This window comes from Styela clava, chromosome 1, assembly GCF_964204865.1.
Source record: "Styela clava chromosome 1, kaStyClav1.hap1.2, whole genome shotgun sequence".
In the NCBI taxonomy this organism is placed as follows: Eukaryota; Metazoa; Chordata; class Ascidiacea; order Stolidobranchia; family Styelidae; genus Styela; species Styela clava.
Genome location: NC_135250.1, coordinates 7860250 through 7884212, shown reverse-complemented (window position 1 = coordinate 7884212; position 23963 = coordinate 7860250). Strand labels below are relative to the sequence as shown.

The 23963-nt window shown below is 34.4% G+C and overlaps 3 protein-coding genes across 4 annotated transcripts; 2 read left to right on the top strand and 1 right to left on the bottom strand.

Moving 5' to 3' along the window:
- The first annotated feature begins 1620 nt into the window (after positions 1 to 1620).
- On the top strand, positions 1621 to 5971 carry LOC120339114 (ribosome biogenesis protein BRX1 homolog). The gene is made up of 7 exons (XM_039407194.2): positions 1621 to 1834; positions 1979 to 2090; positions 3974 to 4138; positions 4219 to 4292; positions 4711 to 4897; positions 5469 to 5563; positions 5638 to 5971. The coding sequence occupies exons 1-7, from the start codon at positions 1691 to 1693 to the stop codon at positions 5785 to 5787; spliced, it is 927 nt and encodes a 308-aa protein (XP_039263128.1). The 5' UTR covers positions 1621 to 1690; the 3' UTR covers positions 5788 to 5971.
- Positions 5972 to 6730: 759 nt separating this feature from the next.
- On the bottom strand, positions 6731 to 11540 carry LOC120338967 (SWI/SNF-related matrix-associated actin-dependent regulator of chromatin subfamily D member 1-like). The gene is made up of 8 exons (XM_039406994.2): positions 11043 to 11540; positions 10362 to 10449; positions 10019 to 10195; positions 9750 to 9950; positions 9218 to 9391; positions 8812 to 9003; positions 7550 to 7717; positions 6731 to 7244 (listed from the first exon to the last, which is right to left on the bottom strand). Exons 1-8 carry the CDS (start codon positions 11237 to 11239, stop codon positions 7044 to 7046), a joined length of 1398 nt encoding a protein of 465 aa, XP_039262928.2. The 5' UTR covers positions 11240 to 11540; the 3' UTR covers positions 6731 to 7043.
- A 159-nt stretch (positions 11541 to 11699) lies between these two features.
- Positions 11700 to 23828, top strand: LOC120338837 (uncharacterized). 2 transcript variants are annotated; one of them, XM_039406805.2, is made up of 17 exons: positions 11700 to 12317; positions 12609 to 12719; positions 12836 to 12917; positions 13248 to 13389; positions 14654 to 14825; positions 15187 to 15285; positions 15721 to 15868; positions 16057 to 16176; positions 16433 to 16535; positions 17288 to 17378; positions 17953 to 18230; positions 20641 to 20815; positions 21175 to 21245; positions 21769 to 21914; positions 22309 to 22423; positions 22621 to 22707; positions 23236 to 23828. In XM_039406805.2, exons 1-17 carry the CDS (start codon positions 12181 to 12183, stop codon positions 23622 to 23624), a joined length of 2466 nt encoding a protein of 821 aa, XP_039262739.2. In that variant the 5' UTR covers positions 11700 to 12180; the 3' UTR covers positions 23625 to 23828. The 2 variants fall into 2 exon arrangements, with proteins under 2 accessions (XP_039262739.2, XP_039262748.2); XM_039406814.2 differs by lacking the exons at positions 11700 to 12317; positions 12609 to 12719; positions 12836 to 12917 and having other exon boundaries at positions 13269 to 13402.
- Positions 23829 to 23963: the final 135 nt, after the last annotated feature.

The window sequence follows — 23963 nt, the reverse complement described above, 5'->3', positions numbered from 1 at the left end:
GGGCTCAATATGAGATCAGTTGACCGACAAAGCATTTTGATATTTTGTAACAAGAAGGATGACAATGGGTCTTCTTTTGGACAAAGTTTGATCCAATCATTTCAATTTTTGGCCAGCGCATTATTTGTTTTTATTCATGCGAAATGTTTTCAAGTGTGTCTTTTGTTACCTAGAAGCATAGTGAGTGCCCGACATTGCATTACATTTTGCAAATATATGTTATTATTTTTTCTATTCAATTCATTTCAATTTTTTTGCCGATCCGCAAGTAAATTTTGTTTAATTTTACCGGTCCGTCAGAAACGAAACCACTGTTTTAAATGATATTAAACAAAATTATTCATTTCATTTATACAGAACATTGGTGTGAAGGATGTCCCTGTTTATTGCAAATATTGCACTTTGAGATTTCACAGTTTTGCTGCAAAGCTGTGGATTTCATATTGTTGAGTAAAAACAACGCAAGATCAGGAAAAATCCACGCGAGTTCCAATCGGCACGCATTTTCCTCTGATAGTAAAGGACATAAAAAATAGCAACACATGAAAGCTGCCATTCAAGTACCCCTGGAAATCTTCTCGTGAACCCCTGGGGGTTTGCGAACTCCAGGTTGAGAACCCCTGTTTTAAATGATTGATAATCTATGTTTTGCAGTTATTTTGAATAAAAACGTGTTTTTTATAAGTGAATGGATATCGGTTTTCATATTTTGTATATTTGACAATCTTGTAACTCCCTACCTTGTAATCTAGTTTTCGATAAATGAAAATATAAGACACCCCATGAAAAAAAAACCTAGTGTTATTTTTCGAGAGAAGAAAATTGAAATAAGACCCAGTCTTATTTTCGGGAAACGCGTCGGTAGTACGCGCCACCTACCAATAAAATAATCGAGTTGCACAAACACAAAAGGTCGAACGCGAACAGTACTTACTATACCGAATAATTTGAATTATTCAGAATTAGAATAAAATTGAGTATAAGAATAGGGAAAATAGTTTCCGCATATTGTGGTCAAAAGACGCAAAGTAATAGCCCTCGAGTGATTTCTTCAATAATTCGATACTGAAAAATCAATCTGTCCACTATTTAAAGAGTAAACTTATTTTTTCTCAGTAACAAAAAATAGCATAACGATTCTCAGGATTTAATCGTTCCAAGAAAAAAAACAAACAGAGGTGATGTTCGCGAAAACATACGTTTTATTAGGGTTAAAGGTCGTACAGATGAGGTTAAAGTTCAAAGCACATGTGTTGTGTACTGTTTTTTGGGGATGGGATATACAGATAAATATTACCGGTACCGTACTGTATTCTGGTACGGTATTAGAGTTCTTTTGAAAACGCCTTTCAATATAATATCAGAACCGGTACTACGTTTTAAACTTTTCTTGAGGTTTTGTGTGCTCTCCTGATTTATTGTGCAGTTTTATTTATTTTGTTTTTATCAATTATGTTATCGTCTTACTCTTTTATGATAATTATGAAGTCGAAATAAACTTCAGTGTATCACTGATACTATCAGTAGGCTACTTGTAATAAAGTAAATTCAAGTCTAAATTCTGAGTCTGTTGGTAGGTCACTTACATGTGAAAATCAGTTGAAGATTGCATGTAGGTTATATATTTGTGTTCTATTCATATTTTGGTATTATAGTCCAGTACAGTACTGCAATACATAATTTATACAAAATGAAAAAGGGACATAAACGAAAACATTCATCAGCTTCAGCGAAAATTCGGAAACAAAAAATTGCAAAACTTGCAGAAGAAACAGAAAATGATAAAGAAGAAGTACCAAATGAACTTAACGAGATGAAGCCTTTAGTTGAAAAGGTATGTACTTCGATAAATATGAACCTATTAATTTTAAATTGTCCTGGTCAGTTAGTTGTGTAAAAGTTTTAAAATTAAGAATCGTGTATTGTTGCTTAAAATGCTTAATCAAATTTTCTATATCGCTGGTTTTATTTATTTCAGGGGAAATGGAGAAACAAACAAAGGGTTTTGGTATTCACATCAAGAGGAACAAGCTATAAAGCTCGATATTTTATTAAAGATTTACAGAATTTAATGCCTCACTCCAAAACAGGTAAACAAGATTACAAATTGCTTATCAAACAGTTTTATTAGTTTATATACCGTAAAAGCGCCTAATTTCGGACAAAATTACTATATTTTCGTCAATAACTCGGCCATTTATTGTCCAAACGGTGCCAAAATTGCTCGGTAAAACATTCGTGCGGTAATTTACATTCCCTGCAAATTTCGGTTCAATTGGACTACTTTTACTATTGAAATAATCGATATTTCTTGCCATCTGACCGTTATCCTTCACTGCCCTAACTTCGGACAGTCATTTTCTTCACTGCGCAACCGCGACGCACAGAGAGAAAGAGGCTTCCGATGCGGATGACGTAATCACGTCGTTGCGTGAAGATAAGACGCTCGATCGTCGTCGTAACGTAACATTGACGTCACGACGAAAATGCATTATTTGAAACTTCCGTCGTCCTATGTTTACATCTTTCGTTCGTTATTTTCGATACTTCAGATGAGTATAATAACACGTTAGTTATTTTAATCAGGAAATGCATACGTAAATATATCTGATGCAAACCGTTTCAATCCACAATGAAGTATTTTAACGGGCTTCTATCGAAGTCTTTGAAGTATTAATATTCTCGACAGACAGCTTTTTTTTATTCTGCGCGGTTATCTTTATAAATGATAATTTATATCAAACACACGGAAAATCCGATTGTGAAGTTTAATTTAAAATTCAACTTAATCTTGTAAACATGTAGGTTCCGTTTATTTGTTGGAGATTAAATTTATTTTTAATTTCGAGTGAATAAAATTCACCCAGGCCGTATTCAATAACTGTCATTTCGACTACTAATCATAAAATAATGGTTGAGACTGTGCCATATGGACGTTGGAATTTCCATAGTTTTATATATTCGATTTTTAACGTCATCGATTAAGTGTGACATGTATTTTCATTAATGTAATTTTGGCATATATTCATACATGGCCGAACAAAATACAAAAATATTACATTGGAACGCCGTCTTTATCTTAACGGAAATTGTCATATTGGCTCCGTTGTGTCTGGCGTCAAAATTCATTTCCGCGACGCAGTGTGACGTCGTGTCGGAAGTGAGCGAAAAATAATCTACGTGAGGTTGACGTAATTTTTGACGCTGCGTGAAATCTTAATATTCTTACGGAATTTATAATTCAGAATTTTAGGTTTTATTTAAATCTCGTACGACATCTTGCGATCACTCAAATAAATTATATACATTGTTGTCGCCCTCTACCGAATGATGGTATTTCGACGATGATAGCTTCAGTAGGAGCGACGCTCTGCGCCGTTGAATGGCGGGCAGTCAATTTTCGGCAAAATTTCCGTTTTTTTACCAAAAAAATAATTATGCAACATTAAAAAAGATGAGAATAGATGTAGATATAACAGCGCAACCTATAATAATTAAAATTAGCAATATACGGCGCGTTTTAGCCAAGATATGGCCGTTCAAAAATTTTGTCCGAAGTTAGGAACTGTCCGAAGTTAGGCGCTTTTACGGTACGGTACTTTCCTGTGTCTCGCTACATTGACCATTTGTAAAATAAGAATCATCTTTTTTTTAACGTTGTAACAAATTTCAAAAATAGGACCACAAATATAAGAACTGGCACCATACAACAATGAATAGGATCGAATACTAACTTTGTTCTGTTCTCTTTTCCCATGTTTATATGACCTTATTCAGCCCAGCTCGGCGTATTTTTTCTTTGTTCTTTATTTATGAAGTCCTGCCCAGTTTTCAGTAGAACCAACCATCGCCATACTTTCTATAGTAACCAGCTGTCCCGTTAACTGATTATGCGGAAAGAAGTTAGCAACATGCAATTGAGTTCATCCCACCTCTCTCGTTATTATGGATATAAATTATAAATTTCTTTCAGATGTTAAAATGGACAGAAAAGGACAGCTTCAGCTTGTCAATGAAATATGTGAAATGAAAAACTGCAACAAATGTATATTTTTAGTTGGTAAAAAGAAGAAAGATCTTTATATGTGGATGTCAAATGTTCCACACGGGCCATCAGCACTTTTTCATGTTGAATATTGTAAGTTTTTTTTTATCTTTGTGGAAAAAGAAAAGAAAAGAGAAAGAGCATTGTGTAATTTCATCATTTTATTTTTACAGTAAATATGATGAAAGAATTGAAATTTACAGGAAATTGTTTGAAAGGTTCAAGACCAGTTTTGTGTTTTGATAAGGTATCGTATTTCCCTTACTTTGCTTCATCTACAATAGCACTTCCATATAGACATAATGCGATCTAACTGAATAGCGGTGGCCTAGCAGATCAAGTATTAGACTTAACTATGATGGAATCGGAGGTTGAAATCTCTAGTTTAAATCCCATCCCCTATACCTCAAATTGGGTGGGCAAATGCGAACCGTAAAGAATCCGATCTTCCCAAAATAAAGTGGCACATTACATATCAGTATCTTCATGTAGAGAGCCTTTCAGTTCAGAACCAAAGTCGTGAATAAACATCATATAAACAAAATAGTAGTCATTTTAAAGTATTGCATTTGTACAAGTACTTTTAGTCCTAGTATAAGTCCTTCTAATTCAAATCTTATGAGTTATCAATGTCTTTTTGTTCATTTGTTTTTCTGCTCTTTCAGACATTTGATGATGAACCACACAATCGTTTATTGAAAGAACTGTTTACGCAAATATTCGGAACACCAAGATATCATCCGAAAAGCCAGCCATTTGTTGATCATGTTATTTCTTTAAGTTTGCTAGATGGTCGTATCTGGTTTCGCAATTACCAAATTGTTGGAGAGAATGGTGACCTGGTTGAAATTGGTAAGAAACTTGTATGACTTAAGTGCCGTGCAGTAAATAAAATTGATCAGAGGTAAAACTGTATTATAGCTTGTGAACTGTGATGTTCGTACAACAGTGAAGGTTATGTTACTTAGTTAAGGTGGGTGATGCCTGAAACTGGGCTTTGAAGGCAAAAATTTACATCTGAAATAATTTTGACTGGAAAATTTTCTTTTAGGGTTGTAAACAATTTTAACACCTTTCCGAACTACCAAGAGAGTCGAATTTAAATGAATTTTGGCACATGTATACCTTCTTTGAAAAACCAATGGAAATGCTCAGCGAATTTATGATTTTTTGTCTGAAATTTTGTGTTTCATCCCATTGAAAAAGTCTGTAATTCTGACTCAATGACTTCGCAGAGTCAAAAATATGACTCTTATTCCAGTGAAAGTGTGCCCTGAGCCACTCTGTGACACTGCATGCAGTTTACATGTTTATGTCAAGACCCCAAGGTCTAATCCCTATTGGAAAGTTGTTCTTATACAGGACAAAATATCGATTTTCTGACTTCAATCTTTATTCAAATATAATATATCAATTTTTACAGGGCCAAGGTTCACAATGATTCTTGCAAAAATTCTGAGTGGAAGCTTTGGAGGACCAGTCTTGTATATAAACCCGGACTATACATCTCCTAATGTTGTAAGTTGGTGTGAATTATGGTTTCTGTCATTGTAAAAATTAGAATGGATTAAACAAGTCTCTCTGCATTTCAGATGCGGAGAATGCTGAAAAAGAAGTCCCAGGCAAGGTACACTGGTAAACAATTGACTGTCCAAGCCCGGAAAGAGACTCGCTCAAAATATGAGAAAACTTTTCCTACTGATGATACAGACACGGTATTTGATACTCATGGAACTGGCTGATGGCAATATTTTTTGTTATGTTGAAAGTATGCTTGCGGATGCACTGTTTGTCTACCAGCGCATTTAGTTGGTCCCACAGAATCGTGTGCAAAATTGCTGCCTCTCTCTGCATGGTATTTTGATGATAGTGACATATTATTGAGTATGGCATCACGCCGTTCTACAATATAAAATGTACAGGCAATTTGAGAGTTTTGTTTTTGATAAATAATGGTGGGGATTTCTGTAACGATTAGCGATTCTGATGCAAAGGTCTAATTCTACTGGAACAATTTTAACTTCTAGATTGATAGGCTAGACTTGGGAGCTTAAAACATTGATTCAATAGCTGTTTGAAGACTTCATAGCGATGTAATTTCATGTGTCAACGTTCATGAACCACAAGGATTTTTGGAGGGTTTCTGGAATTTCTAATTACCAAAAATGTGGATTTTCAGGGAATTTAAGGCATGAAAAATTGCTATGTATGATAGAGAAAAATTCTTTTTTTTTTTCGTTTCAAAAGCCGAACCTTAAAACCTTGCCTCTGATCACAGTTACCACCCAATCTCTTTAAAACAAGCACAATCGTTTCCAGTGAGAAACAAATGTAACTCATATCTTGGATGACATGCATTTAAACCACATAGCTGTTCAACTGAAATTTCAGTACCGAATGTCAGACACTCACTCCTTTTACAGCAAACAGAAACTGTTCCAGTCATACAGCAAGTTAGCCCAAACTGTTCTGGTATCTTTTTATAAAATGTCGGTAAGCGATGTAAACAAAGATCTCATTCTTGTAAAATGTAGTCTGTACCCAAGCTCTTTATTTAAATACCTTGGAACAGTAAGACAAACTCTTACAATACAGCTACAAATAGACTCTTTAGTTGACGATTGTAACAAGACCTAGCTGTTAATGAACAACTCTACTAGACTCATTCTGTCTATGATAAACATCTTTTTACTGCAAGAGGCTTTAATAAGAAAATCCTTTATTACAAAACAGACTGACAAAAAGTGTGACATTGCATTTAAATCCCCAGTTCAACATAACAGAAGGCAGCATTGGGTCTAATGACCACAACTTAAGTATCAGTCTTCTGATGTATTCATATCATATAAACATAACAGACTGAAAAAAGTGTGACACTGTAATTTAACCCCTTGGTTTAACAAATCGATCTTTGAGACAAAACCATAACTAGGTATTTAGATTCAAGTCTCCTGATGTAATCGTTAGAGTAGGCATCCCAAACCTATGATTGATAGTTTCAAACGTTCGCACTTTTCAACACTTGCTCTAATTCCAGTCGACGTTGTTGCACCTTCGTGTAAAAGTATCGTGTAACAGCTTCTTGTGACCAATGTGCAAAATAATGATCAGCATGTCTTTCTTCTTCTTTACTGCCCATAACATCAGTCATTGTCTTCAAGTCTCTGCACTGAGATTCAAGCCAATCGCCAATGAATTCCTGTGATATTAGGATAATTGATATTGTGAAACAAGGTTCTGAAATTGTTGGCTAAATAAAGATCAAAATTTTGGTGTTTTTGACATTCTTAGATTCACAAAATAATTGGTTATGATTAGACAAACTGGAGAAAAGTGAGTAAATACTCTTTGCTCGTATATGTAATCATATGCACTCAATGCAAAACATGCAGCAAATAGGATTTAGAAAGCGGTTCGAATGAAGAAAATCACTCTCTCACGTTGCTATATTCAAGATTGCTATATATTTTCATTGTGAAATGTTAAACAGATATGTCATCATACCTGTGGATTGTCAGAAAATCCCATGTAGAATTCTCTTTGTATTCTATGTTGTTGTACGCTGCTAACAGTATCAGTAATCTTTCTTTCTAATTCTGCTATTTCTTGTTGACTCGAAGATGACAGAAGAAATGAACTCATTTGAGTCTTTAGTGTATCATCAACTTCAACCTAGTAAAATAAATGATAAAAATACCAGATTTCCATAATTTTCGACTGTTTGATCAATCAAAATGGTGTCAATCAAACGGGAACAAACTATCACATATTAATATACAGATTGGTTATAAAGTATGTTAATGAGTTTTATTTTCAATCAGTGTTTATTCAAGTTTTTCCACTTCATTCAATGTACCTGCAGAGGCCATATATATACATTATATATGATATAGATAAATTGCAATTCAAAATATTTTATGTACTTTATTTTTCTTAACTCTTTTGTTCCGTATAACATATATATTCGTACTACCATCCTTGGTCATAATAGTTATTTTCGGACTATTTTACGTTTATGTTCATGTTTTGTGAAGTATTCCGCACTAACTAAATCATTTTGAGCATCCAACTATGATCCGTGCTTGATCTGTCAACATTTTGTTTTTTTGTAAATTTTTTATTTTACTACTAAGTGAATTTTATTTGTGTAGGTATTTCAAAGCTTAGAGATACACGAAAGTATTTGTCATTACTTCAAAAATAAGTCATTTGAACGAGCGGGAAACAATTTCGCGCACATAATAAACAAACAAAGATTCCAGACAACTATTGTGGACATGCTCTCACATATCATTGATTATTTCGCGTTTCGCTTCGCTTGCGAAGCTGAGTCCGGTTTTTCTTCAAAGGTGACGTAACTCTCTTTCAGAAGAGCGCTTGGAATTTCGTTTCTTTGTAACACGTGTTCATCGAAGCGATAAGAGTGTGAAACGTTCTCTCAAAAATTTTTGAAATTTCTCTCTTCTTACACGCGTAGGGTCGAACGGTTTCGCCTACGTCACTTGGGCGCGTTTTAGTAGGAAGACGCGAAAATAAGCTTTTTAAAGAGATATTGGGGGTGTTCCTTGTACGTTTGGTTAACTGGTCATTACATATTATAAAATGGTACATAAAGTCGATTGTATACAGCGGAAAAAAAGGGTTAAGAAATATACGCAGTAAAACAGTTTTTGGTACTTTTTTCTATGAATAAATACAGACTTGATAACTATAATCCAAAAATATATATTGCATAAAACTTATTAAAATGTTTATCATAAAATTACCTCAATATCATAGCAAGACTGTTTCTTTGCATCTGCTGGATCAACACTAATAACATGATGAATAACGATTGGGTCTGGTGGATGAAGTAACGGTCCAAGTAGCCGTGGAATGTCAGCAAAACGAATACGACGTTCTCCTAATATAGGTCCAAGATATCCATCACAATTGATGAATTCTCTCTCATGCTCATCCTAAATTAAATATAAAAAAGATTATTATTTAGAAATTGTGATGTCCTAATTAATCCTATATAGTAGCATTAAATTCAAACATTCTCCTGTGGCAGATAAATTTCATGATGAAATGCGGACTAAAGTCTTAAAAAAGTAATACAAAGTCATTCACTGAAATGGCCATATTGCTCCATCAGCTTGATAAAAAATGGTAAATAAAATCATAGAATACCTGCAGTTTATGAGACTTGATATATTGCCACAAAGCCTGAATTATAACAGGTCGTGTCTGTGTATGGATCCCAAGCAATCTAGCTAATCTTCCATCTAATTTGTATTGTGGTGGCAAGTAGTTGAGCATAAATAGCATTGTACAACGAACATTTTTATCCCCAGGCCTTTTGACCTGATAACAAAGCAATATTGTAAGTGACAGCACACATCATTAACAGTGCATACCATGGTTTATTAAAACGAAACTACACTTTTATAAGCATGTAATTCGACAGGGATACTAGTTAATACCACAATTTTCAAAATCTGCCATCTTTCAATTTTGATATATTTTTATACCATTAAATTCAAGACAGTCTGAGTAACTTTTGAAATATTAACAAATTTTGATACTCTGGAGTGGTTATGAAAATTCTTGGACATATTTGAAAATGCGATGCCATCTCAATTATGCCTAATGAATCAATCACTCAACCACATCCTCACTTTTGATATAATGATTTGTTCATATACCTAATGATAACCTATACCTGAAATCCATCTGTTTCTTGTGTTGCATTAGTGCGATGCCATTCTACCAAATGATTATCTGGTCCATATAAATCTTTGTCTAGCTCAATGACGAGACTTTTAAAAAAAGATGAGAATTTACGCTTGTGTTTGGAAGCTTCATGTTGCTTTGCAAGTGGATCATCTAACAGCCTACCCTCTACTCTCAGTTCCCATGAGGCCTAGATGAAAAAATGATAATTATACAATTATAAGAAGCACAATACAATCATTGCAATCAATTTCATACCTTTCCTGCATCATCTTTTCCATCCACTTCTTTAGGTGGATAGAACTGATTTGAGATAAAAACTCTCAATTTTCTTTTGACTTTGACTGGACGTTTGAGTGCTTCTTGAATATCGAGTCTTTTTCTTGTAATTGTTTGGTCAAGCTTGCGTTCGAAAGCCAGAAGATCCATATATGCCTGAAAATTGAAAGTTTGATAAAATATTGAAATAATATGTTGATGTTGATATACTTGAGAAATAATGAATTAGAAATTATTTTTCATCAAAGCAATTAAGTAATAAAAGAGGAATTTCATCGATATGAATACAAGGCTTTTAATATTTCTGTATTTCATGAAATACCTGAGAATCAGGAACTAACTTTCGAACAGCATCAGGTAATATCTTGTCTGAAAGAAGTCGGCGTTTCACAACAGGAGGTTGTCGAGATCTGAAACATAAAACGAACATTGTTAAATCAGTACGGCACACTATACAGATCGACCGACATTGTCTCGTTTCAGAGAAATCCATATTGCAGATGATTAGACGCCCCTCCTTTGGGGGAATGTCTGGACATGATCCCTCAAGACCGATAAAACTACAATAAATTGAAGTTGCGCAAAAAAGTACAAAGCGCAATCTAAAAATGTCATCATTGGATTCCTTGAGAAAAAATAATTAGATTTACGGAAGGTAAAAATTTTCTACCATGGCATAAGAGAGTTTTGAACAAAAAACAGCAATTTTGGTCACATGACGGCTGCAATTAATTTAGATTATTATCGAGACAAGCATGTCGCGATATGACGCATCTGCCGTTGTGCCAGACGACCCTCGTTTGTGAAACACGCAAAGTGTTTGTTGTATTGAACCAAATGAAGGACATTCTTGGAATTTGAAGAGTGTGCCGTACCGTACTGTAAATACGATAAGTAAATTCCAAAGAAAAAATCACATCAGACAACCCAATCATGTCTGAAATGACCAGCCAGACAACCAAAATCATGTCTGACTGTCTGAAATGACCTAAACATTATTCACCTGTCTGGAGCACCAGGTGTGCTTGCTGGACTTCCTGCATGAACACCAGGACGTTTCCTCAAATGTTCAGCACGCATGGGCCCACTGGCATGTTGATGTCCAGGTGCCGGGTAAGGAGATGAAGAGCCGCCTGGTCTCGACCTCATGAAGGGACCTTGAGGTTGGTAAGGGCTTCGAACACTTCCATGTTGGTTCATCGTCGAGTTTGCGGCAGAGAACCGCTTCTTCAGTTCACAAAGCACCTGCACACTGCCCAACCTAACACGAAAATATAACTAAGTGAGCAAGCAACAAGGATCGGTAACACTATAACAGCGTAAAGCTGAGGAAAGAAACGGAAATGGAAGAAAACCAAGTTGCCGTGTTCCCATCAATTTTTTTTTTCTAATTGAAGGTGGAGTGGTTAAGATATATAGATAGATAGTTTATTTCGAAAACTCCATAACAAACATAAATTAAAAATGAGGAATTCTTGAGGGCAAGCAAAACCTATAAAAAAGTTTAAAACATGAGAAGTACCGTATCTCACGTGCCTGCCCACCAGCACGCACACAAAAACACAAGCCCAATTAAATGAGACTTGCGCCAAACTTGACAAACGAAATACACGATAGTATTAAACTTTCGGGCTGTTGTACGTTCAACAATTACGTTGATAATGACCAATACCTACAACCTCATGCAAAGATAAGGTGAGGAGTGGAATGTAATAAATTTACGACGATAGTCATACTCATGAAGCCATGAAAGCTTTAAGAAAAATCAAGCCCCGAAAAACTATACTGATTGCTAGATTGGGCATTGCGCAAAAGGTGATAAGAGGTTTAATCGTAAATATATACTGTTTAATATACGAACAAACGTTCGCCATCCCCAATCTGCTACCTTTCGACCGTATTTTGCCATCCCCAATATGACTTTTATGCTACCACCACTATAGAGGGTCTGTATTGACGGACCGCTAGCGGGAACGTTTAAAATCATTTCGTTTGTACAGTTCCCGAGTTCAAAACACTGAAGTGAATGCTGTTGTCTGGTTGCGCTGTTGAGTTTTAACTTTCATTTCGGTTTTCGGGACTCTGGGTTTTTGTTTATATCATTGGGATTTTGGTGTTACTGTGCAGAATCGTGTACTGAAATGTCGTTTCACAAGGGAAGACAGAAAAAAGAATCAAAATCGTTGAATCTTCGTGTGGTAAGGGAAAAGCAGAAATTATGGTTTCAAAACCTGATTATTTTAAAATTTCCTTGCACCTCAATGGCTGAAAAGTACAAGTGAGTGTTCCAATTTATTTATACGCTTTTCGGAGTCATATTTAGAAATTAGGATTTGAAAATAAAGCACTGAAATGTCTGAGTACGGTAGTTATATTGTTATACAACAACTATTTTACAATTTATTAACCTGGTAACTGCAAATTCATAAATTTGTGATGGCAAAGTACGGTATCGATAGTCTATGCTGCCTATCGGCAAACCAGAAATTAGAGTCTCGTACGGTAATTATAATGCAGCATTATTGAAGATATATATCCTGAAATTATAGAACCTAAACTTTATTTTTAGAATGACATTTCATTGTGGAATGTTTGATAAACCTAACAAAGCTGGATTTGAAATTATTTGTCATTTTTTGTTTACAAAACTTGACAAAGCGAAGTCAACTGAACTTTTCAGGTAGATCTTTGCTAAATTTTTTGTATTTTTTGCTATGTCTGGTGTATATCATCATGGTATTGTTGTTTCGTTGCGATGCATTATAGACTTTGTAATATTTAGAGTTTTTGTTTTAGACTATGTTACCCTGTATCAGATAAAAAAGCATGTCAGCAATTTCGAACAGTTTGTCTGAACTGGTGGAAAAGATTATCGGAGGTTGGTAAAACGTGTTTGAAGACTTTTTGTACCATGAGATCTGGAGATAGGCAATTTGAGTTATGAGTTTGATTTTCAGTCACCCTGGGGTGTTGTTTAAAAATAATACACTGCAATTATTAGTCGTGCAGACTTAACTTTATTTAAGCCCAAATAACTATAAATCCATATGTATAAGTAATTTTATTGTTATTTTTGTGCAATTTCCAAGGTGACTGAAACTCATAAAGCTGATCGTCTTATGTCACCTATATATCTTACATATTTCCATGGAATTTTGTAAAAAATTTCATTTTCATTCATTATTTCTATTTTATCCTTTATTTACAGGAACACCCAAGGTTCAATTTTCCACGAGTTACCAACACGTTACTTATGAGCCCGACCGGTGCTGAAGTTTATAAAATTTTATTTTATTTTTCCAACTTCGTCCTTTTCATGGAATCAAGGAGACTTGATCGTTCTGTCAATGGTATGTTTTGTGGGTATGTAACAAGTTAATCTAAGGAATCAGTAATAGTCCTGCTTCTCGGGTATTTTGATATGACACTTATTTCACACTGTTTGCTCTAATTTCTTGATTAGACCAAGTATGTTCTTCTAAATAATATACCTACAAAACTAATGTAAATACTACATACCTGTATTATCTAAATTTAATAAGTAATACCTATTTAATTCCAATACCCAATTCCAGTTCACAGAGCACTAGGGATGGGCCAGGATTCGGATCCGGACTCTGATTCGAGTCGAATCCAGGCATTTTTTTACCAAGTCTATAATCAATTCTGTTTTTACTAATTTATGCCTATATTTGTACTTTTGCCACTTCTAATAAAGATGACGACAGATATCCAGATTATATAACACAAGGTAAAAACTATTGATCGCTTATGTTATAACAATGATGTTGCGCCAGTCGCCTTCAAACTATCAATTCTTTTTGGTATATATGTGGACCTGTGGTTTGCAAAAATTATGTGTTAGCGTAAAAGTTTGGAGTTTTTGATTCGCGTAAAAATGAAACATGCTTTGGATCAACCCAATGGGAAATCTCATCAATTCCTCTTTTAAATAGAGTTTATTACTTGCAGTTTATTACGTGTAATCTTTTCTCTAAAAAGGGAGCAATGGAAAGCATGGAGAGTTTTAGAACGTTTACAGGAACAATTGAGTTACAAGCAGATTTACAACATTGCATTGACTAAGAGTGGCATTTCTCTACCATTTGCGCACGTGACATAGTAAATTTACGGCTAGAAATATCTGTAACTATGGAAAAGTATTGTAGTCAAAAGCTTTTCATTTTTCATATTGCCATGTGAGAATTTCTGAATAGCCGCCCAGAATTGACGCGAAGTGGTTGGCTGGAAATCCAGTTCACAGCCAACGCGCACATTGACCCACGTTTACGTTTGTATCATGGCCGCCAAAAAAGAGGAATAATATATTTTAAAAATGATTCAACAGCTATCTGCGGAACCATTATGCAAAAAATATGAGCTATGACGCGTGTTTGTGAGCGCACGGTGCTGTAGCATGGCCAAAAACGTGTTTTTCTGCTTCTATATTGTGACGTCACGGACTCGGAGGATTCGAGTCTTGACCTATTACTCGGATTCATCGAATCTTTGTAATGCCGGACTCGTCCCATCTCTAGAGAACACTGGACAAGTTTATGTTATCACGTTTTCTCTGTATTGGGGGCTTCTGAATATTATCCCTATATTTTATAGGAAAAGGGCAAGAAAGCACAATTTTACCTCCAGATATGAAACAAACAATTGAAGGATTGAATCTCGCTCGAGTGATTGCTTTGAAAAACGCTGCTCATAGTGAAAGTGTAAAGATGATGCACACTATGCAAATTTCAAAACAATCTGATTTGGAGGCAAATAAACTTGCAAGGTAATTCTTACATGACATTGGATTAATGATTGAGCATCTTATCTGAAAATGATATACTCAAAAAGATTAGTTTAAACATGGCACATAAAATATCTGATGTAACCATATTAAAAGCAAAACTATGTATTTTTATAGAAGTCTCCCACAATGTTGAGTCTTGAAAAATCATGAAAGTTTGAGAACCAATGAACCATGTAACACATTTTCTGTTTTCTTAAAAGTTCAGCCCACTTTTTCTCCATAATAGTGAATTGCAATGCAACCTCAGATTTCCAACTTGTCATCATATGCACATCGTGACCAAACCCAACAAGATATTTGATTAACTATTATTTACTAACATATATTTTTCTGGTTACAGTTCCATGCTTGATGAATACAGAGATAATGTTAAATTGAAGAAACATTTAGAGCAAAAGAAAAAAGAATTACTTAGCAAATTGCATATACCAGCAGAAAGGTTGATTTTTCTTTTTAAATTTGATTATAACTTGGATCATTTTAGTTAAATAACCTCGTATAAGAGGTAATTTTCCCAATATTTCGGATGTATTCATTATTCGGCAGAAGATAGCACAGTCGTCCAGGTGCATCCTTAGGATATGTGCAGTGGCCTAATGATTTAAGTTTTAGACATAACTGGGATGGCATTATATTTTATAAACTCTGGTTCAAATTCCACCACCTCACCCATGGTTTTAGTGATTCCAGTTCTTCGAAAATAAAGTAGCTCCTTACGTTTTGGTGGCTGGTTGTATAGAGCCTTGTTTGGCGGATAGGTGTTTGATTACGCCGTTTTCTCATATTTCCTTTTGTTAGATTCTCTGCTCATTCAAAATCGTCAGTTTTGAACTTATTTTCTCAGTGTTGAAGTCTCATCTTTTAATTTTTCCAGACTTTCTGCGAAAGGAACTCCCTCCAGAAGTCATTCCGTACCTCAAACACCAGAAAAATTTTTACTTTCAAGAACTAACAATTCTGAAGCAACTGTGAGAAAATTATGGAAGAATTTGTTAACGGCTGTTGAGAATACACATGATGAGGTAGCTATCTTTCCATTTTATTGACAACCATATTTTTACTTCTATTTTCTAATTTGTAGTCAAATTAAATGTGTTTTATATGTTTTTTTTTGGTTGTTTTAACTAAATATGCCTTTCCAGGTTGTAAAAAGTATAACAAAGAGTTTCTCGTTTTTTTTATACGGTTTGATATTCGTGTTAATATTTAGAGAGAAATTGTGCAATCAATATTAAATATGAATGGGGACACTAAAGGATTGAATGCGGCAGAACTTGCTCCTAAAGTGCCTGCAATATTGCTGCAGCAATGTACCAACAAAGTTTATAAGGTAATTGTATGTCAAGTTCATATACCGTATGTGTTTTGTTGCATAATCACTGCACCCTACTCGAAATTTTGAAACAATTGCTGGAACGAAAGACATGAATAGACGATAGACATTGTGTAAAAAACAAGTCATTTCTTCCAGTGTTAAATTCGAATCTATCACTATATATTCACTATGTTATATACTGGAATATTGAATTATTTTTACATGATTATCGAAATCTTGCATTATATTCATATTGTTATTTTTTTTCCAGAGTGTGGGAACGAGTCTCTATGAAGCTGGACAATTAAATCTTTGTGGCTTGATGAAACTTTTCAATCTATCGTTACATTTACTGATTGAAAAATTACATGAAGGTCTTTGAAATTTAATATTATTATTACACCTCAAGGGATTAAAATGAATCAAGTTCTGAAGTCTCCTGAATACCAATGTGTCTTGTTGTTTACCAAATCAAGCCATTCAGTGTATTGATTGCAATAGTTCAATTTGATAAATTGGAAGCAGAATTATAGCAAATTATCTCACCAATTTTGGAGATCATGAATCCTTCTGTGCATAATCTTACCCCACATCTTTACACTCTATCTGTTCACCAGTTGCCAAGTTAGGAAAATTTACCATTGGCTTTGAAAAAATGTTTGCTTTGATTTTCAAATCTGGGTTAAGAAAAATTCTGACTTAGACTTTGGTGATGGATGGGCTGTAAAAATTTGACTCCAAAATCCAAGGAAATCAAGTATTGATGGCAAAAACTAAAAACATTTTATAGACTGTTAAGAATGAATAGTAAACGTAATGCTCCTTTGAGTATTTTTTTTTATTCCTGTCTTCTTTTATTACCATCGAAAGTCTGAAATGCGTACGCCAGAGATCCTAGTCTATCGAAATCAGAATTTCCACTTCCGTCTCTTGGGAGTTCGAAAATACGACTGCAGTCCCTCCCCATTAAAAACATGCCAAATTTAGACTTCCATGGCCCTGGTAGGTAGTGTTATCGTGGATGTGAGTATATTCTGAACATGTTACAATCGTGCTACTGCTAATGACATATTTTGTTTGTAATCTTACACAAACTTCAACATTTAGCGTATATATTGTTTTGCAGTTGGTGTTCCCAATTTCGAGGGCCAGCTTCCTTACATCAAGGCACAAAGTCATATATGTGAAGAAAATATCAAGTCATTGAATACAATTCGGTAAGAGTAGTTTATTTTATTTGCCCATTGCTGATTGCAAATTAAAATTTTATATTAAATTTGATTTACCGGTACTTACTCTCAATAGACCAGACTATTTCTATGAAACATCTTGTTTTTCAAAATTATGATGTTACAACTCTATACGTGCTACTCACTCTGAACCAGGCTCTGTATAAACATCTGCTGACATCTGACGATATGTGAAGAACCACTATTTAATGAAAAGAGTCGAAATCACTCCAGTTCGATATTGCCTAGGCCTAGTGCCTACCCCATATATTCACCCTGAGTGAGATATTGGCCATGGGATTCAAGTCCTTGATGTGTAACCTGTGAATGATGCCTACGTATTCGGGTCGGCGCTACGGAAGTGTGTGTACCAGTTTGAGGCATAACCTGAACCCTAACCTGGTACACATACTATGTTCAGGTTGTGCACCGAGCACCGTTAGGTCTAACGAATATTCAATTCATATATATTTTCTGTGATTCGAACCCAAATCAATCAAATACATTTGTTATATGAATGTTGCAAAATTTCCAAATCACTTTTAAGCATTTCGATTTTCAGGAAAAAATTGAACGAAAATGCTCCTGAGACTGCTAAAAAGATCAAAAAATTAACTTCAAGAGTAGATGATTTACATAGAAATCGAGAAAGATCTCGCCAGGAATCTTCAATTGCTGGATTACCTAAACCAATGTTTCAAAGCAGTGAGATTGAAGAAGATAATTGTAATGATAATACAGATGATCTTGGGATTCTACCGCTCACACCTCCATTTCAGTTTTCTGATCATGCAGTGCCAACACCTTCAATTTTTCCTAAAAATAAAGATATTCCAAAAGGTGAGCTATTCATATTCAGAGATTTTCGATTTACAATTTCGAACGTATTCGGAAATGTGGATTTAAGAATATGGAATATTTATTATTACTTATCGATTTTAATCGGTAAGTATGTTGATAGGTATTTGTCTGTCTGTCTGTTTGATGCACGTGATATCTCACGAAAGCGAGATTGAATCTGCTCCAGATTCATGTGCATTCATCATAAGTCGTACCAGAAGCCCATTGATTTTGGATGAATTATGTCGTATAATTAGAGAGTTATTAATTAATTAGTGATGGGACACAAGGTGTCACTATGGAGTAAGAGCGCTGTTTTGGGGGATCCCCTAACTTTCGATCGATAAGTCTTCTGTCTCTGACCGATATTCTCGTTTTCTAAGTTGGGCCATATTGTACAGAATTTTAAACAAACCATTATAAATTTGTATAAAGCAAATTTATAATGTAGAAAATTAGTAGTAATGTAGTTAATGTAGAAAGGTTTTGATAAATGCTTTTTCACACAGTAGGAAGTAACAGTTTTTCTGTTTGACCATGAGATGTCAAACGCTAAGAATGCTGACAAATTTTCAGATGAAAAATATACTCTGATAAATCAAGAATTAACGATAATTATCAAAGATAACCAATTTTGAATATTCCCAAATATTTTTTTCCTTGTGAAATTCATAGTCATACCCCTTGAGAAATTTGTTATTGAACCTTAACTTTTTTTCATAAGTGTTAAATATTAAATAAATTATGATTATATCTTAAAGCTAATCTGAAAATTTGTATGTTCCTTGCAACAGGAATTCCAAATATGTCATGTTGATGCTAATGTAAATGTTGTCAAGACTGATTAAATCCTAGTTGGATTTTCTAAACTTGACTGAGCAGAAAATGAAAAATGTAAACTTGGAAGTACAATGACTCATCTAGGGCATAGGTTCTCAAAGTGCTCCGTACGGAGCCCCAGGGCTCCGCAAAAGAAACCCAGGGGCTCCGCGAGCTATTCGATTTCTTTTCAAAATAATGACTTGGCTAATTTTGTAACTGTTCAAAGAAGCAATAACAGCTTTGATATAATTTGACAACAATATAGCCTCGAAATATGGCAAAGAGGCGGAATTAAAAAATGACATTATTTATAAGCTGGAGCGCAGCCAGGATTCTTAAGAGGTGAGGATTTGATTCGGAAATTTCCGCGCAATATTATTTGCGATTATAAAAAACGAATAACGAGATTTCTGTTGCGTAAAATATTCAATGCTTGTCCGATGCGAGCATTTGAAGTGTCTAGTCGTAATAATTCAATTGTACTCATAGTTACTCACGTTTCATTCGAGATTACTAAAATGAAAGAACACTATTCTAAAATAACATAAAATATGTGATAAACTGCCAACTATAAATAAATTGGAGTCGTAACACATAACACCAAATTTTGTGATTTACAATGCCTATAAAAGCGTTTTTAATCTGACGTGAGTCTGCTAAAACGAAACTTATAGTGTGATCTTTTATTTTAACTTTTAATATTTTAGAATGCCGTTTTTCAATTAAGAAATTTGGGTTGCGGATTTACCTCCTCATTATTAATTATTATTTTTAGCACTTCGTTGGAGATAACGATATGGTAACATGTTTTTCACATTGAACTCATAATTTCCCACGAGAATAAAAAAGCAATTATCGTCGTCATTGTGGAACATTACATGTATATGCCGAAAAAATTTTTTGATTTAGGGAGGATAAACACCGGCGTAAAGATGTTTAATAACACGCCATACTGACAAAAACTATCGGTGATTGTAACAAAATGCAATCGGGCACGTTATTAACGGCCTTCCGAAAATATCAAAAGGGAAAAGATTCGACCCCTAGTTTAATATGTTTGTCAAGTGTCAAATTTACAGCTTTAGTAAGAGTATATATAATTTATCTTTGAAATTTAGATTTGTTTATGACTTGCATTAACCATATTAAAAAAGGTTTAGCATTTAAATTAAGTAAAGTACTTTTAACTTACTCAGGAATATTAATCGGAAAGTAACAATTTTAACATTTCTTTTGGGGCTCCGTGAATAATAGTCAACATTTTCAAGGGCTCCGCAACACAAAAAGTTTGAGAACCCCTGATCTAGGGTAGGGATTAATTTGAGACTCTGTTGATCACTAGCTAAATTTGACTCTGAAATTCTGGCTTTACAGACTTTTATCCAACACTGACGAACAGTACATAATATAAAATGTTTAGTTTAGTGAATCACCTTGTCTGAAGCCATTTACTGGATCAGCAACTTTTTCAAATTTTTATCATTCAAATATACTTTATTGTGAAATTTCTGATCAAAAACACAAATCTTTGATATTTAACTAAATCCTCTATTTATGCACTTTGTTATATCTTGTCTTATTTTTGCAGAAAAATTATACAACTTTGTTTTGCCCGGTGATTTGCCTTCAGTAGCAACAGAAGTTCCATCCACAATTGATTCCACCTCGACCCATGAAGAGATTGATGATATTAATAAAAGTGATACTTCTTTAAAACAAGGAGCATTGGAAATTACATTATCAACTTCCCCTAAAACCTCGAGGTTTGTTTCTTATTTCATTCTAAAAACTTATTTGTAATATAGTAATGGATTAAACTTTAATTTTAGCTTTACATATAATTTTATATGTATTTAGTTTCCCATTTTTTTCCCTATTTGTGGTCCTTTCTATATTGCCTCCAGCAAAAAGTTTCGATATTTTGGGAGGAAATACAGAATTATTACCCTCTATTCAGTCTATTTTACTAATATTATTTAGTATTATTGTAAACATATTTATGGACAAATGAACAATTCAAGCGGTGGAAGTATCTGGGTGGATCGTCTGAGAAAAAGAGTGGGGTGATGGGAGGAATATGTCTAAAAAGGTTGAGACTGAGTACTTTATTTTTCTTTTTCAGGAAAGCTGATAAGCCTGTTGAATCCCTTTTGCGAAAAAGAATGCTGAAACAAAACTTTGGAAGATCATCAGGTTGTATTTGCCTTCTATAATCTTTTATAACTATAATAAGTCGTATTGGATTGAAAATGTCGTAAAGTAAATTGAACTACTTCATATAAGTTTCTTTCTGGAAAGGGTTACAGTTTTTAATAAAGAGAATGTTTGTTTGTGAATATTATCATAAATAAATATCTCTTTTCCTTTTTCATACAATTCTTATTCACGCTCTTTGCTTCGAACAAGGCTCTGTATAAGCCATCCCTCATATCTAACGATATACTATGAGTATGATCTATTATTTTTTAAAGGACCAGAATCTTTTCGGTTCGCATTGCCTACTCAATTTATTTCTCCCTGGGAAACGTTGTGGGCATGGGTTTTAAACTAGAGATGTTTAACCTGCAATTGCATCACAGTTTAGTCTACCGCTTTCAACTGCTATGCCAACACGCACACAAATCAATATTAAACAGGTGTAATGACCATTTGAAATTTTTAGTCATCCCGTTCATCACTTACTGCCTCATTTTAATTTAGTTTTTAATATTTTCAGGTTTGCCGAGGCCTGCAAATAGGAATTTGATTGGAGGAACAAAACCTTCTTCAGTTCCATCAACTCCAGTTGCCAAAAAGATCGATACTACGATAGAAAAAGTTACCTCAAGAACACCAGAGGCTGTTCGCAATTTAGTTAATCAAGTATGTTTAATTATATTGGTTTAATTATATTGTTTAACTATATCAATTTGTGTAATAGTTTCAGATAAAGTTAGCTTATCACAGAAGTATAGGATAGGATTTTTGTATTTATTTATTTGAGGGAGTAGTTAACTACGGTACTTATGTGTGGACTTGATGGAGGAACTTGTAATCGACCAGCGGTTATGTGAACCACCGCTGTCTATCCTCTCTCTCATAATCATGTACCACAGGACTTTACCCTTCAAACCCGCACTGGGTAACTAGAGGTCCAGAGGAAAGTGCATTCCTGACGCTTTGCAAGAAGCGCCATTCGCACAAAAAAATAAAACTGAAATAGATTAATATGTATTTTTTTCCATGCCATTATAAAATACTCTTTTTCTTATTCCAGGTGGTGGATTACACGATGCTTGAAATGTCTGTACAACCTGGATATAAACCATCTGATACAAGTCCTGTCATAACTGGCTTAACCCCTACACTTCTTGATATATCATCTCAACTAGGTTTGTATTGTTTTATTGCAAAAATAGTTTGAACAGCATTCATCATGGGTGTAAAATATTTGTCAAGCTGCTCTGTTGGTCACATAATTAACCTATGCTATATCGTTGTGAAAAAAAAATGAATTCTAGGCCAATTGATTTCAATTTTCCAGTTCTTAACTGGAAGATAATTTGTAAATACAGCTTTCTTTTTACAGATATGACTGTATTTGAAACGCAAAACAGGATAGGAAGAACTCCACCTGGTATATTTAATTACAACTCACTTTCACCCCTGGTTCCAGGTTTGTCTTGTTAATTGAATTTTTCTTACTTTGGAAATTGAAAGTAGAAAGAGAGGCACATTGAGTGTTTCTCTGCTATACTTTTTGCTTTTTGAACTCGTATAATATGTAATCGACTCTGACTTCGGGTTGAGATAAATTTGACTCATAGAAAATCAAACTTGGATAAAGGTGTGTGCATGTCTCCTTTAATAGACTCTCAGAGTAAACATACATATGAGTTTCTGAGAGAATTTGGACCTTATTCATTATCATCATTGATTTGAAAGTATGAAACTCGGAGCCCGGCTCTAGAGAATTCAAAATTTACTTTTCCTGGCTCGATACATGCTTGCCATCGTTCCTGATTACCATGCACTGGTTCGAATCCCATGCCCAAGGGCTGGTGATCGGATGAGAGTCTGTAGTTCGCCATATGATTAAGCCGCATTATCGACTTCCTCTTCTCTGGGATAAATATGAAAATACACTTTCATAAATATATCAGTAAGTCAGATTAGAATCATTAATCATATACCGTATACACAGAAACAGTGAATCCAGTTTCCGAAGTTCAAACGAGTTCAACTTCATTGGTAAAAACAAAAGACTCCCCTGCCAACACTGAAAGCGAAAATATTTCTGAAGACAATTTTGCAGCCTTAGATGATCGCTTACTTAACAATCTAAGAACACCGTGCCGTCCACTCGATCAAAATTTCCCAACCCATATGCAGTATGCTACACCTGGCATTCTCAAAGATATCAATTATACACAATGTCCAAATATCATGGATATACGATCTCCAGAATGCAACATATCAGACAGTTCCCTTGACTCTTTAAATACAGCCGAGACCCCTGACTCCTTAAATACAGCCGAGACACCTGGGTCCCCACTTCCTGATGTTCCAATCGGTAACTTGATTGATTTTTAAGTTTATCATTGGTGTGCCAATTATACACATTACACAATGTCCAAATATCATGGATAGAGGATCTCCAGACAGTTCCTTTACCGTTAAGTACAGCTGAGAATTTTGGGTCCCCACTTCCTGATGGTGATTCAATTGATTTTTGAATTTTGCGTTTATGTTCTAGTATAAAAGTGTTAAATAAAATATTTCATCATTATCATTGAAGATTCTTTTCGTTTTTTGAGTAAATAACGGAGAAGAGAAATGTATGTTATGGGGATTTACACCGAAGTTTGATTTCTGAGAAAAAGATTAGTATGGAACTACTGATAGTTCTGTTACCATTACGTTATTGAATGA

What these genes read in the sequence shown, in the direction of transcription:
- LOC120339114 (XM_039407194.2), top strand. Translation starts at nt 1,691, where the DNA reads ATGAAAAAGGGACATAAACGAAAACATTCATCAGCTTCAGCGAAAATT. An exon ending in AATGCCTCACTCCAAAACAG is followed by an intron (nt 2,091 to 3,973) that starts GTAAACAAGATT and finishes AATTTCTTTCAG; the next exon opens with ATGTTAAAATGGACAGAAAA. An exon ending in ACTATACATCTCCTAATGTT is followed by an intron (nt 5,564 to 5,637) that starts GTAAGTTGGTGT and finishes TCTGCATTTCAG; the next exon opens with ATGCGGAGAATGCTGAAAAA.
- LOC120338967 (XM_039406994.2), bottom strand. Translation starts at nt 11,239, where the DNA reads ATGAACCAACATGGAAGTGTTCGAAGCCCTTACCAACCTCAAGGTCCC. An exon ending in TCAAGTCTCATAAACTGCAG is followed by an intron (nt 9,004 to 9,217) that starts GTATTCTATGAT and finishes TATTTAATTTAG; the next exon opens with GATGAGCATGAGAGAGAATT. An exon ending in GATTTTCTGACAATCCACAG is followed by an intron (nt 7,245 to 7,549) that starts GTATGATGACAT and finishes CTAATATCACAG; the next exon opens with GAATTCATTGGCGATTGGCT.
- LOC120338837 (XM_039406805.2), top strand. Translation starts at nt 12,181, where the DNA reads ATGTCGTTTCACAAGGGAAGACAGAAAAAAGAATCAAAATCGTTGAAT. An exon ending in TTGCATATACCAGCAGAAAG is followed by an intron (nt 15,286 to 15,720) that starts GTTGATTTTTCT and finishes TAATTTTTCCAG; the next exon opens with ACTTTCTGCGAAAGGAACTC. An exon ending in ACTTTCACCCCTGGTTCCAG is followed by an intron (nt 22,708 to 23,235) that starts GTTTGTCTTGTT and finishes CCGTATACACAG; the next exon opens with AAACAGTGAATCCAGTTTCC.